Below are 15,066 nucleotides of genomic sequence, written 5' to 3' on the forward strand. Positions count from 1 at the left end.
TGAGCCATTGATACTGAATTCTTTATTTTTATTTTTTAATTCAGCTCTGTGTTCACTTGAGATGATTCATTCTTCCAGTGAGCTCCTTCCAGGAATGATTCCCCACAATCCTCAGAATTTTTCTCTTTCTCTGTACTACTAAAGTTCTTTCTCTGTTATTACAGTCTCTTTTTGGCTGCGATCCTCTTTGATTCCTCCCAAAGGATCCTTTTAAAAAATGAAATGCAAGAGAAAAGCTGCTTATTACTAATATTCACAAAGACAATTGCTCTAGTAATTCTCTTCAAAAAATTTTAAAGATTGGTTGAAGCACAGGTTTTCATCTTTTCAAGCAAGCAGCTTGAGGTCTTATTAATGAGGTCAGAAGTAGAGCAGCTGTTGCTAAAATGTGCTTTTCAGGTTTTCAAACCTTTTCGCTGGTTTATATTCGAGCAGTGAATGCATGAGCAAACCAAAACCTCTGGTGGAGATAAGTCTGAAAACTTAAAACTATTTCTTCAGCCACGGGCAGCTTCCCTGCTAGTTGAAAAGAGCATTCATAATATTGGCATCCTGTGGATCCACTTCATGTCTGGGTAGAATAGGCCCAGGGTTCTTACAGTGGGTGGACAGTGTCTCCATCTACATGTCAGGTTTTTTCTGTTGCCTGTAGCTGTCTGTGTGGAGATTGTTCTCATCACCCACTTAAAGTGTGTCTTTTTGCAGTGGAGTACCTGTGATTAAATAACAGGCTGATCTGGGACAGCAAGCACTTATCTGGTCTGATTTACAGTGGAGAAGAAAGGGTCAAGGAACCAGACAATTATCATAACCAGATTATCATAACCAAACATCATCTGCTCTCAGTTAGTCCTTGTTTCATGAAGAGAAGCTGCAATGAATGTAACAGAATGAGGTGGGCAATGGATATTTGAACCACTCCAGCTGCAGCTGAATCTTACTTAGCTAGGGCTTTTTTTTCCGGCTAAAATCGTGATCAAGTGTTTCTTATACCTCTCAGGGTGCAGGCTCCTTTCTGCCATGCAGCACTTACTGCCAGAGTGTTGATGTAGTGACTCAGCGATAACAGGAGCAGTGGGAGAAAAGGTTTCTGTGTGATGGAAACAAGGATGTGAGGGGGTGTGTGCCTGCCAGGCTGTGTGTATGACTGCAACTGGTGTGGTCATGCCAAGCTAGTCAGCTTGAAACCAGCTACGAGCTGGTGAGAACCACCTAAGCATTGACATGACAGTGGCCCAGGAGTGTGGCTGTGCTATGGCCAGCTCAGGTATGCCCACACAAGGTGTGAACGTGCCTTGGATCACACAGCAGATCAGTGTCTGGGTCAAATGCCTACCTTCTCTCTTGGTTCTGCTTTTGTCTTGCTTTGTTCTTCTAAGAATTCAGAAAATGCCTCCAGTGTATAGTCCCCAGCATAGGCCACCTCCTGAAAAGAATTTTAAGGTTAAGTATTTAACTCTGTACATAAAATTCCGTAAATAACAGCAAAATCAGCTGGAGCATTTCAGTTCTTTAGACTGACCAAATTCTAGACTTTCGTGCTCAGTTTAGAAAGCGAGGGCAGAGGCACAGCAGGTTCTGACGTCATCTGAAACTCAAGTGTAGAGAAGAAGTAGATTACATCCCTGAGAAGAAAAGGATTTGTATAAAAAATATAACTATTATTGTATAGTTTCAGTTGGGATTCTGCCAACTGCTGACATCAGTGGGGTTCTTTGTGCTTAGCAATAAATATTGGCAAGATATTTTGAAGAGAATTCTTTTCAGTGTCCAGCCATGATATTCAAATTTTTCTAAAGATTTTGATGGAAATTCAAATTCTGAAATAGTTTTGAAATACACAGTCCAGAAGTACCAAGTGTTGCACAGCTTGAAAGAACAGGATGAAGATGAGCAGTGATATCAATTTTCTTATCCTTCACCTTAAGTTGGGGATTTACTGAGGACTTTCTCCTGAGGAAGTTTAATGAAAGAAGAAGTTTCAGTTTAGAGCTTTAAAATTCTCTGAGTGGGTCTAGGCACTATGTTGTGTTTTAAAGATGCCGCCCCACCAAACCTTTGCTCTCTGGAAGTATAAAAGGGTTTTGCACAAGTCTTCTAACAAAAAGTTGTAAAAGCTCCTGTACGTGACATTGGGAATTGTCTGCTGTTACCTGAGTGTCTTTAGAAATAGGCCTATTATTTAGATGCCTATTATTCTGTGGGTTAAGCTCACTTACTCCCACTGAGACCAATAATCTTGTGTTACTTTACACTAGTCACATTTTTACCTTACTTGAGTTCAAAGGTCTGTAAACAAAACACCTCCAGTCTCTGGTGAATTCACTAGAAGTGTACACTTCTAGTATACTAAAAGTTTTTTGTTCCAAATCAGTAAGGTATTCTCTTGTAATAAAAAGTGTGTCAGCTTTTAAACTACTGTTATATGTTTGCGAGCTTCAGTTGAGAAAAATTATTTTATTTCTCCAGAGGCAATTAATATTCTCAGATGAGTCTTGATTTTTATTGACTCTGATGATGGCTGGAACAGCAATTTCTCAGGGCCTGAAGACCTGTAAATCCAGAGAAGAAGCTGATTCCTGCACTGGTTACTGAGGATAGGTGTCAACACTTCTCATTAGAGTAATCAGGGGATAAGAGTATATCAATGTTATTTTTCTCACTTAACCCATGGAAACAAATAGAATCATCTTAAATCGATCTGAAAGGCTGCATGTTTTTCTCTTAAATTTGGAGTGGATAATGCAGTGGATGAGTTGTTCATCAGCTTCACAGATGGAGCTCAGATGATGCCTGGTCACCTCCCTCCTCAATATAAGTCATCAGATTAATTGTAATTCCTTCAGCTCTGGCTATAACTGTTCCTTGGAAACTTAGTTGGTGCTTTGGAAAACTGGACACGTGCTTAAACACCTAGCTGTAGATCTAGGTCTCTAGGCTCATCCAGCTCCATTTAACTCCAGTTAAGTTGAAGTGGTTCCTGATTTAAAAATATTGTCACTCATCGGGTTTTGCATACACTGAAAGGAAGAGAGTGACTTGTCTTTAACTCCATGAAAAGCTGAATCTGTTCTTAAACAGACAGAGGAGTGGCAGTCCATGGAAAGAAGACAGTTGATAGCCTGCAGACCTGGCAGATACTTCTCCTTGGAGGAGGGGGGTATCTGATATGATCTCATCAGGTGAGAGTGCTTGGAAGGGACTGCACAACAATGTGTTCTGCCCATGGCTGTGCCTTTAACGAGGTGTGAGGGTGTCTGTGGTGAATGCAATAACTGAGTTCTAGGAAACAGCTTTGGTTTGTGTTATGTTAGCCACATTTCCCTTGCTTTACCAGAAGCAGGTTTAGACTTCTTTACATGCATTTTGGTGTGCTTTCTACAGTCTTTTCATAGTTATTTCATCTTTAGAGGTCCTACTTCTGTGCTAGTGTTCAATTCATTCTTAGTCCTTAAACAATGGGAAGGATCAGTAGAGATCATTGGAAAGCTCATGTGTTTGTGTTTCTAAATCTAACAAGATACTGAAGGCTAGAAGAGACACTGTGTTATTGTTGGACTCCATATATTTCCTGTTCCTCTTATTCTTCATTCTGAACAGTTTCTCTTCAGCTCCAAACCCCTTCTATTGCTCTTTTCTTGGCCAGAATAAGGGAGTAGGGTTTGTAATTTTGGGGCAGTGCCTATACAGTGAAAAACAGGGGAGGTACTCAGAGCCTTGACATTTGTATCCTGTGCTTTGATTTTCATTAACTTCTGGAGAAGGACATGTGGGAGAATTGCTAGTGTAAATGCTGGCTGGGCAGGAAATAAAGATGTTGAAGTGACTGTGTATTATCAGCTCAGTTGTGTCTCAGACCATTTATGGTCATCTGTAGTGAGAAAAGATGTCTGTGGCCAACTGTGCCATAAGAAAGAAGGTCAGAACACAAGACTGCAGACATGTACAGGACACCTGCATTGCTGGTCAAGTACAAGTCAAAATCTCTGTATTTGAGGGAACTGGTGTAAAAACATGGTGCACAAGGATGAAATTGAGATTTCAAATACTCTTTCATTTCAGGGTATTTTTAAGTATGAAGCAGTCCCTTAGTAGTTAATGGAAGTCTTTATTGGTTTTTTGTTTGTTTGTTTTGGGTTTTTTTGCAAACTGACATTTCTTATGAGCTTTTAATGGGTTTCTGCTTTTCTGCATGAAGACTAAACCCGGTGTGAGTGTGCAGGACTGCAGTTCAATTCATTAGAAGATGTGCGTGCACATCTGAGAGGAAAATCTCTCCTTCAAAGATTAAATGAGGACATGGGCAAATGTCTGAGAATTTAATTTAAGTTTAGTACTAAGAAGAAAAATGAATAGCTTAGTAATATCTTAATTATAGCAGTATCTTGATTTTTTTCTTCAGAAATATTTTCTTTTTAATTAGATAATCTACATAGATGGAAAATGAAGCTATTTAGTATTTTTCCTTGCCATCTCTTTTAGCATCATTTTCTGATTATTTTGTAACATAGCTGATTCATATTTGCATAGTGCAAAAATCATTGGTCTTGACAACAAATATTTATTCCCAGTTGAGGCTGTGTAAAATTACTGGCATGAGTGTATAGAAGAAAGTTTTGGGACTTGAGTTTTGTGAAAATGTAGAGGCTATAACAAGAGCAGTACCAGCATTTTAGAGACTATGGTCATACCTGCTCTGGAAACAACTAGCATAGGTAGTTCTGTGACAGTATATCTCCTGTCATGGTTTGAAGTAAAAAGGCACTGCAGTCATCAAGAGGTATCTGCAAATTCACTCAGATTGTTGCTAGAACCCAACAGGAAGATTGGAGGCTGTTAAACAGCAGAATGTGAGGCTGTAATGACTTGTAGTCCAAGTCAGTAAATTGTATGTGGGCTCTTGCCACAACCTCATACACAGAAGGAGACAATAGAAGGTTTTCTCCTCTAATTCAGGTTTTTGACAGCAATGTCTTCTGCTCAAAAACCAGTGCTGAGTAGATGAGGACCAAAGGTTTCTTACTTAAAGGAGTCCTTTCTCACTGTGACACATGTGCACATGCAAACACACCCCCTCTCCCTTGGTGTGCAGCTGTGTCTCCACACTCTTCTGTGACAGCTTCTCACCTGGTAATCTGATCCAGCAGGGAAGAGTGTGAAGAATGGATATCGAGCTAATCCAACAGACAGGATGTCATTTGCTGTGACATCTATCTTTGCAATGATTACGTCTTCACGACTGTTGTATTGCTCTCCTAGCTTATCCCAGATTGGCAGGAGTTTTCTGCAGTCATGGGACCAAGGGGCATCTGCAAATTAAAAAACAAAGGTAGGATACAGTCTGACAGGAGAGCATGTGCTGGTGTGATCACTGGGACCTATTTAGCTCTTCAAGTTAACAGGGTTTGGGATTTCAGTTGTGGTCAGTCTCTGCTTGAAACCATTCACTCTTCATGACTTTCAGGTTTTCATGTAGTGATAACTAGTTATTCACTAATGCATTTCTGACAGCAGTGCTGCTTTAGCTCTCTTTAGCCCTTTATGACTATAAATGCAACACTTGGACAACTTTGCTGGAGAGGTGTGCCAGGTAACCAATGCCACCCAGGTAAGTCTTGCATCATTCCTATGATGAAATATTTGTCTGAGGCACAAAATACTTCCTGAAGACTAAAATTAACTGTGTTCATAAAGCATGCTATATTTACCCTAAAAGGAGGAGTTTGAGGTATGGTACTGTTTTGACTCTGAGCACTGCACTGATGCAGGTTAGCAGAAAGGCAAACTGCTGAAAACCCAGAATCCCCTGAAACAGCATAAAACACAGTTGCAGTCCTTCAGTCAGGAGAACAATGCTCATACTCAGTTTATACAGAATTAAAATTTCTGGGGCACTTTGCTGAGTAGAGTACCTCCCATTTACCAGCCTTTCGTTTCCAGAGGACTTGGTTCAATTCCTGCTTAGATCATTCAGCTTGTTCATGACACTGAAATGTAAAAAATTACTTATGTGAGTGAAATGGCTGCAGCCAACAAGGAGGATGACAGGAATGTACTGCCTTCGTGAGCCTCTGGAATTTGGGGCAGTACAGCTAGTCATCTCTATTTCTCTTAATGCTGCATGTTTGCTTTACTGAAGTAACCAAGGCACAAACTAATCCGTGCTGGCTGGTACAAGGATAGGGCAGTGGCTTCTTGCTGGAAAGAGTCATGTAGGAAAGCCACTTCCCTTGCAGACAGAGGAGGATAAAAGGAGCTATGATTTGCTAAACCACAGTCCCTCTGGGATTTAATCCTAGAGCATTATAACCAGACCATTTCACTTAATTCTTCCTCTGCCCTTGGAAGACAGCCTGACTCATGCTGTACAACACGCTGTAATGTTCCATTGTACAACATGATGCTCTAGTGTCATGTTGTCTTTCAACACTGAGATTTGATATGGCCCTGACAAATATTTACTGAAGGGATCCAGCACTGCTCAGCGCAACACTAAGTCAGCAAAGGTATCACAGCGTTACCATAGATATGACACAAATTTTTCTTCAGTGCTTTCCACAAGCAACAAAGATTCATTGAGCTCAGCTTCTCTAAAGTGCAAAAAATTAGTTTGGTCTATAAGCATGTTAGCTTGGTATATGAGCATGAGCTTTCATTTTTTCCTTCCAATTGATCATGTTAAAGCAGCTTAAAATCTGAATTCAACAATAACACTTACAAAACATAACAAACACAGTCCTGGTCTTATTGAAGACGATACTGTTGAAATTCTTCCCAACAAGCACTTTGACAGGCATCTTGTCCCAGTCTTCTGGAATTTCTTCACTAGAGAGATGTACCTAAGCAGAAACAGAAACATTGCTGTGAAAATGCAGGGACCATTGAGAAACTGTGCTCCAGCTCAAGTTAATGTGAGAATAGTGGAACATTACCTAATGTGCACTGTTACTACGTGATAATTATTTTATATCTTTATATCCCAGCCAGCCTCCACGTGGTACTACCTCCTCTCCCTTCAGCGGGAGCTGGGGTCTCACATAGTTATTAGTCAGAATTAATCATCCCTCTCTTGAATACAGACTCTACTATAGTAGAGTCCCTGGTGGGAATGTGCCACTCAAGAGGATCTTGATGGGGATAAGGTGACATTCTGTCTCTTCTGTCTTTCTGCCCCCCTCCAACACTGAAATCAGGATCTGCTACTCAAATTTCTTAAATTCTGCCTGCTGTCAGACTGACCATCTTTTCTCCCTGTAAATGAGCCTGAAGAGCACTGAATAAGCAAAGCATTTTAATGTATTTTTGACATGAGTGTGATGATGCCTCATTATGACAACAAATGCTGTATTTACCATTGGGAATGATCCCCCTGGGAAAGTTCACTCTGCTAAACTAGCTTAAAACAAATACCAAATCCTACTCCACTCTGAAACTGTCAATTCTCTGTTTACTGGACTTTTCTGTAACCTCAACATTTGTCACAATCATGGTTTGCATCTATCCCAACTAAGGGAGTGAAATATCTCTGTTATAGTATTGGGAAGATTGAGACATTAGAAGTTTTTAAACCACTAAAATGCAACAGTTGACATCAACTAAATTATTGAGTCAGAAATTATTCCATCCAGTTTTTACATTGAAGGACTGGAAAACTTTGTAATCCACCTCAGTTGTTAAATACAGAGGAATGCTCTGTCAACAACTGTAGATGAATGCATTAGGGTGACAGTAGATTAACAGACTGATGATCAGAACAGGACACTGTTCTAACTTAAAAAGGGGTGCCTTGCAAATTTGTTACTGTTTTAGCTGGTGTAGTAGAGAGGTGTCTTATTAGTAATGGACGTACCTTTGCTTTTCCATTGAGGTAGCTCTGGCAAAATTCTCTAAGGTTCTCCACAGTCACCTCGTCTGCAGGCATTTTGTACTTTGCATCACTTGTCAGATTCAGGATTCTCACGGCAGGAACATCAATGTCCCTGATGCAAAAATACTCAAAAATTCGTCCATTCCTTCCTTCATTAGTATCCACCAAAACAAACAGTATCTGATAGTAAAGAGAGAGTCATGCATCTGGTTGATTCTTCCAGGTTTGGATTAGCCATTTTAAAGAAATGGAGCTTGGCAGTGCAGGAGGATCTAACCTTAAATGCAAGGAATTGTGTAGAAAAATTTTTGGTCTCAGACTAGAAACCAGCAGCTCTATGGACTTTATCATACCTTCATCCTTAGTTAATAACAACTGCTAAAGCAGCCAAAAGTAATGGAGTTTTTCCCTCTGTCCTTTCACAGTGGTTTGCTATCACATCTTTTAGCAACACTTCTAAATTACTCCTCAGAGTGCTTATTGCTCTTCCTCATAAATCTTAACAGGATAGAAGAGCTGAAACACCTGTAACCATGTCTTTACCAATATGTGATATTTTAGTACAAGATGACTTTAATACAATTCTTCAGTGTGTCATGTACTTGGAGCAGGAAAAGCACCAGAGTGATTAACAATGGAAAACTGAAATTCTTGTGAGTATGACTGCCTATAACTGTCCATACACATGCAAACACATGCTGCAAGCAAGGCTATGCACATACCTTACAATATTCCTCAGATTTTGTAGCTGGTTCCAGCCCTTGGTTCAGGCAATACTCTGAGATCCTCATGGCATTTCCTGGTAGTGCCAGAAATTGCCAGAACCTTGCTAAAACTATCTTTGGTTGGAAACTGCTCCTGGAAAGTCATATTTGTAAAATCAGAAACAGGTTAATTGGGAGCAGCTGGAATTAGTCTTCCTTTGTGTGAACTTTATATTTTAAAAAATCATGTCCTAGTAAAGTTTATTTTTCAGCTTGTCCTTAACAAATTCAAATAATAGTTACTGAAACTGTTTTTAAGTGGTTTGGTAGACTTAGAAGATGAGCTGACAGCAGTACTTTTACCAGTAATAATGTTGGTGAGTGTTTTTCCATGATCTTTTGGCATTCATATTTGCAGAGCTGGATTCAGCATTACAAACCTGTCCTCTAAATTCCGCAGCAGCAGACTTGTAGTTTTCATAAATCGCACTGAACGTCTCCGAGTTCGTTGGGGTGAACAGCAGGATGTGATTTTCAACAGGGACATCAAAAATCTTCACAGATGTCTGGGAAACAAAAGGCTCAACATCTGTTCCACTCTTTGTAAGCAGAACAGTGAATCAGGGGCTCAGTGTATCACTCAGTTCTGTTATTGCAAATTTTACTTTTTAAGACTCAATTCCCAATCATTTCCACAACTGTTGGATTTTTTTCATTGTTTTAAAGAAGATAGAGTGAGAAGAATCAGCAGCTGCTGATTGATGTTTTTTCTGTTCCAGGGGAAACCTCATAATTATTCATAGATTTTTACAGTCAGAAGGGACTGTGATCTTCCAGTCTGCCCTCCTGTATAACACACGCTGAAGAATGAACGCTGAAAGTAAAAGGCAGTGTTACCCTGGGAGGCCCAGCTGCAGGAGCTAGACCTGGCTGGGCACATCCTTCGCTTCTAGGTGGCATCAGCAGCCTATGTCTCCTTCCCTGCACAGAGCTGTCCTTTTTCTCATGCCACCCCATGATCAGAGGAAATGGGGTGTCCCCCAGGAAAGCAGGTATTTCCATGTCTTTCCCTCCCTACCTGCACTAGCAACAATTATTGCTGATTTCTTTTGTCCTTGTCTTGGCCAGAGCACCTGGTGTTTGCATGCTCAGAGTTCATTGTTCAACCAGCCACTCCTCCTCTCCTCTAGGAAACAATGTCTTGCCAGAGGAGAGCATCATTTTGCCTGGGTTAGACCAAAAGCTGTCTGTTGGGTTCTGCTGGTGTTTCTGGATGTGTTTAGGGCTGGTCTTTTCAAACAAACAAACAAAATTCTCAGTCACTAAGGAGCAGAAGAGCTCCCTAGGTCTCTTTCTGCATGGGTTCCTGTCTTTCTCCTGTGGCTTTTGCTAATGCAGAGAAATACATACCTCAATATTATATTCAGTGACCAAATCCAAAGTGAAGGTTTTGATTAGCCTTGTTAGACCCAGTTTGTTCTGTCTGCCATCTTCAAGCACTTCGTTATGCACAGGTTTTCCCTGGACAAATAGTGAAGTTTGTGAGGTTGTTGGCCTTATCAACTAAAGCAGCAAAATGACAGTCTTTAAAAGTAAGAGTTTTATGATCCTTAACAACTGAAATTCCGTAACTTGTGAAATAAATGTCACAGCTAGATTACAGAATGAGATCATAGCTAAAATTCAAGGTACAGCTGACAGTTTTAATTTGTTCAGTAATCTTAACATACTGAAAAATCTTTTCTACATCTATACACATTATCTGTGACATACACTCTCTCAGGAAATTCTAGGTCTGACTACTTCCTAGCCTAAATAGTGGTGTTACTCTGTGTAGTTTTGTTTTTACTGTCGGCCACTTCTTATATTGTGGACTGAAAGAAAAGAAGATTCTTGGTTAAAAACAACAGATAGGAAAAGAGGTGAATGTCTGCAAATCTCACTGAACCTGGCAGCACATGTTGATTAAAATGCAGGTTGGCAAGTAAAGCTGTTACATCCAGATCCTTAAGCATAAATTAGAAGCCTGAATATAGGCAGCCAGATTGAAAATATCAGTTGTCCAAAGGTTGCTCATTTTGCCACCCACTTGTCTCTCCTGTCTGTAAATGCATTATTTTTTGTGTTAAGCTGTTTGAATTTCAACTAGGAAATTATTTAACTTGAAAAACTCCCAAACTGCCTTTCCATAGCCCAAAACTGCCACAGCACAGCTAGGCTTTTGTACTCCTACCTTCTTAAACACAACAAGAGTGTTCTTCTGGATGCTGTAGTCAGCACAGATGTCCTCACTGGCTGTCATCCCAAAAGGCATCTCTGGCACATCTCTTGCCACCTCACAGAAAACTTCCACACTGTCATTGTGAAGTTCCTAGTCCAAGAAAGAGTATTTATTAAGACTGTGTCCTGTATCCTGCCAAGATGCATGGGAGTGAGAGCTACAGGAGAGACAGACCCCTAAAAGGCTTGTGATGTAGAGAGGAGAGTATAATTGTGAAGTGGGTATAGCTTGCCATGATTAGCTCCAAGGGGAGTTCTTCACCACAGGGGAGATCATAGAAATGCTGTGACATGGCCAGTGTGTTCACCTTTCCAGCTAGTGTTGGCTGACATGGGTGAGTAGGGATGGTGTGTGGTCCCCTATGTCCTTCCTGCCCTAATCTCACCTGCCCTGCACTCCCCTTCTGCCAGTGGGGAGGGATGGAGCCACCAGCTGCTCCCCTTCCACAGTGCCTGCACAGCCAGCAGGATGTGATAGATTAGAGAGGAGGGCTCACTGCTTGCAAGAGGACCTGACTGATGTGTTTGGGGCTTTGACTGAGTGCTCTTCAAGGCAAGGACCTTGACTTCTACATCTGTCAAATAGTCACTGTGCTGTCCACCCTCAAACTAATAGTAAATAAGCATGATGAAAGGCAGCAGCACTTCCAGATTTGATTTAATCAGACAATTATTTCATGCTGGATGAATAGTAATTTATATGCTGAGACCTTCCAACACATCCTGGCACTCACAATTGTGAGCAATCTGTGACTAATAGAAGGCCAAATACAGCTCTTTATTTGCTTGAACACTATTTTGTTGGCTTCCACCCACTAGAATTCTGACATGCCCTAGCTCATGCTCATCGATTGTCATTTCAGCCCCCGAGTGAAATCAGTGTCCTGTCAAACACATCTGCAGGCAATATCTGCCATCAGTGTGGTTCAGGGAACTCTGGTATCACTGTGATAGCAAGGGCTTCTCAATCTGGCCCAGCACAGAAAAGCTGCCTTCCTTCCTAAATGCCTGTGAGCAGATTGCTGCAAAGAAAAATTCTGGGCACTCCGAGCGCTTTCACAGTTTGTCCTATTATGCTGGGTGTGTTCACCTGCTTTTTTACTATGGGGTATTTTGCTAATGAATCCTGTTTTCCATATCCATTAAACTTGGACTATCTACTATAGCCAGCACATTTGGGACATTATCAGTTCAGGTATGAGTCCAGACACTGTGCTTTCAACTGGGCAGAGAGATACCAGAATAAAAGTCTCTTTAGATAGAGAAAATCCTTGACTGAATGTTTCAGATATTAAAAATTGAAAAAACAGGAAAAAACTATTCCTGTTTTACTGACTTCTGACAGCATGCCTATTGACTATTGTTCACAAGCATTTAGCTCCAAACAATCTTATTCTGCTCTGGGAACTGGCGGAATTTGCTTGAGAAAGGACTACATGTGTTGGATTATGTACAGTGGTAGTATTTTATGACTTCCTATCCATGAAGATTTGGCAGCTGACAGGAGCTGAAAACCACAGTTAGCATGATATTCATAGAACTGTGCTCTGACCCCTGATTTTCACTGAAGTTGTTTAAATCATCAGCTGGAAAGATGAAGAAAAAGCATTTCAGTATATTAGATAATATCTACTGCTTTTTTTTTTTTTTTTAATGGACTTTAGCAGTAAGGGAACATTCCTTCACCAGAACAGCCTCCAACTAATCATGTCTGTGATTTTACACCGTGTTTGAACAGAAATGCAGTGATAGGTAGCAACTCTGGGCAGCAATTACAACTTTTTGCATTTGCAGACTCCAGTAGCAGTGTAACTCACACCAGCAATGGGTTAAGTCTCTGTGAACCAAAGAATGAAGTTCAATAGTTCTGCCCTCTTCCCACCACCCACCAAATATGGGATGGTTTGGCAGAAGCCCTTTCTCTGAGGATACAGGAAAGACTGCTGTGACCAGCCAGGGCTGTGCAAACACTGCTATAGCATCATGCTCTCAGAATCTGTTCTCAGGGTCTCTGTGCCCGGGTACTGATTAAGGAAATGTGTTGTGGTGTGAGGTTTTCTTATCTCTGCTTGGGATGCTTGTCTAGAAGTGTGAAAGAGTAGATAGAAACAATTAATTTTTTTAAAAAATGTCTAGAAAACTGAGGGCCTGAGTTTTTCAGGTGAATTTTAGGTCTTTTGGATGTGTGGGATTTGGTGGTGAGAGCAAGCAGTATATCCCAAAGTTGGAACAGAAACCAGCCTTTTAAGCTTTCCAGTGAATTACCCTAAAGAAGCCGATCACTGCCAAATCATCAGCTTTTATGAGGGCTTCAGCCTGAGCAGTAGAGTTGATTAAAACAGTGCTGGGTCCTGTTCTTCTTTTCACCCATGTAATAAAGGCTGAGGCTTGTCTGACTCCTGTGGAAGGAAAAGAAAGTTAAAATGACCACCAAAATGAACAACAGAAATTTCTGTGCAATCAGGATAGAGGCAGTGTAGGTACAGGGGGTTGCTGAGTACAAATGGACTTGGACTCCTTAAGACTGAGGTCAAAGCTGATTCAGAGTGGGCTTGGGACATCTAAATTCAGCCCCAGGGTCTAGTCATCATTTAAACTATTGCTGACTCTGGAAGATCAATGGTGGATCAGTACTGTGTTTTCTGGGACCCCTGCAAATAGTTGCAAATCCAGTTAAATTCTTAATCACATATGGAGAATAGAGATGAGGAAATTCAGACAAGTAGAAAACCTGTCCTGCAAGACTTCATATGTCCCAAAATCACAGTAAGCTACAAAGCACTATCGACCTGAGGCTTAATCCAAAATTACTTCAAACCAATTGCAGATTTTATTGAACTGTTTGTTCAATTAAATTAGGTGTCAAAACTGTTCCTCTGGTGCTGCAGGACAGATCTGATAGGCACAGAGACATGTTAAAATTCCTCTGTGGAGCTGTAGCATCACTTCAGTTTAGACACAAGAAAAAAAGCAAGTGTTGAAGTTGTTCTTTAATTCTGGATTGTTCCATCTCGTCTGTTTCTTTGGTAAATTCTCTTCAAGATTTCAGGAGTTTTAGAATCTTGGGTATCTTTAAAAAATACGTTTTCAAGCTATCATCTTTACAGGGAATTGAAGCAACAGATTGAGGCTCAGGTGATTAAAATCTCAGCTGTAAAGTAGCCCTTTTATCTCTGTCTGTTGTGACAGACAGCCTTGTTGGACCAGAGCAAGAGTCCGGCAAAGGGTTAATGAAAACCATATATGAGAAAGAAAAAGGCTGTATGCTGTGAAGTGCTAGAGTCAAGATGTACAGAACAAGTGGATTATCAAAGATGGAAGTCCTGGTACTGGATTTAGCAGTATGACAAGATCAAAATAGAGTCAGACCATTTTACTGTCCTCAATTTTACAGCAGGCAATACTGCAACTGGTTTAAAATACAGTTTTCTTCAGGTTAAGCAGGCAGACATCTGCTCTGGAGTGTACAGGCTGCAGAGCAAAGCACAGAGCAATATCTAGTGGTCATATAGTGCTTGACTTCTGCTGTCTAAATCCAGCATTGAGATTTTGCGGCTTATATCAGTGCTACAGCCCCTTAGCATATTTTCCATGTGGTTAATTTTTCTATTGGGTTGCTTTAAACAGCCTATGTAGCTTGTTTTCACCAGCCAAATTCTGGCCTGGCAGTTGTAAGTGACGATTTTACAAAGCCTAGAATTTGACTTTCATGTTCTGTCCATTGCCAGGGCAGCAATTCAAAAATTCCATCTTCCATAAAATGTTTGAATTAATTTATTGATTTAAGCAAGCTCTGCAGGGTTTTTTGTGGTATGAAGCATGCACAAAGTTCTACATGAGGAGTCACTGGGTGGTCACTGCACATTTCCAGTTGTCAATGCTCGGTGGTTTAAGAGTCATACATGGTAGGTGAGGTTTTACTCATTGTTGCACATAAGCATTCACCAGTTAACAAAATGTAATTTAAGTCATTATTTGGTGGGACATGTGCTCTGAACAGTTGGTGTACAAAACATAGAGCAGAAGACAATTTCCTAATTCTTGCATCTTGCTGGGAAGTGTGTCTGACAGAGCAGCTCTGCTGAATGGTGGCTCTGTGTGCGTTGTTAAGATACTCTGTACTCACTGGTTCACACGAGAAAATGTGTCAGGTTCACCATCTTAAAAGAGGTTTTCTTCTCAGTGCTATAGATTTAATTGGAGGCTGAAGGCAGG

The 15,066-nt window shown here is 40.7% G+C and overlaps 1 protein-coding gene across 3 annotated transcripts in view; it reads right to left on the reverse strand.

Moving 5' to 3' along the window:
* The window catches only part of PDILT (protein disulfide isomerase like, testis expressed), a 23,406-nt gene continuing 8,340 nt past the window's right edge, over nt 1-15,066 (reverse strand). Inside the window, exons 3-11 of one of the 3 annotated variants that reach the window (XM_064672969.1) lie at nt 13,117-13,250; nt 10,805-10,942; nt 9,982-10,092; nt 9,012-9,137; nt 7,850-8,047; nt 6,719-6,839; nt 5,128-5,309; nt 1,337-1,426; nt 1-207 (exon numbers count right to left, since the gene is read on the reverse strand). In XM_064672969.1, coding sequence (XP_064529039.1) covers nt 139-207; nt 1,337-1,426; nt 5,128-5,309; nt 6,719-6,839; nt 7,850-8,047; nt 9,012-9,137; nt 9,982-10,092; nt 10,805-10,942; nt 13,117-13,250 — 1,169 coding nt within the window. In that variant the 3' untranslated portion in view covers nt 1-138. Of the gene's footprint in view, nt 208-1,336; nt 1,427-5,127; nt 5,310-6,718; nt 6,840-7,849; nt 8,048-9,011; nt 9,171-9,981; nt 10,093-10,804; nt 10,943-13,116; nt 13,251-15,066 lie in introns of all 3 variants that reach the window. The other 2 variants (XM_064672968.1, XM_064672971.1) reach the window with 2 other exon arrangements.

The sequence above is a fragment of the Pseudopipra pipra genome, chromosome 16, assembly GCF_036250125.1.
Source record: "Pseudopipra pipra isolate bDixPip1 chromosome 16, bDixPip1.hap1, whole genome shotgun sequence".
In the NCBI taxonomy this organism is placed as follows: domain Eukaryota; kingdom Metazoa; phylum Chordata; class Aves; order Passeriformes; family Pipridae; genus Pseudopipra; species Pseudopipra pipra.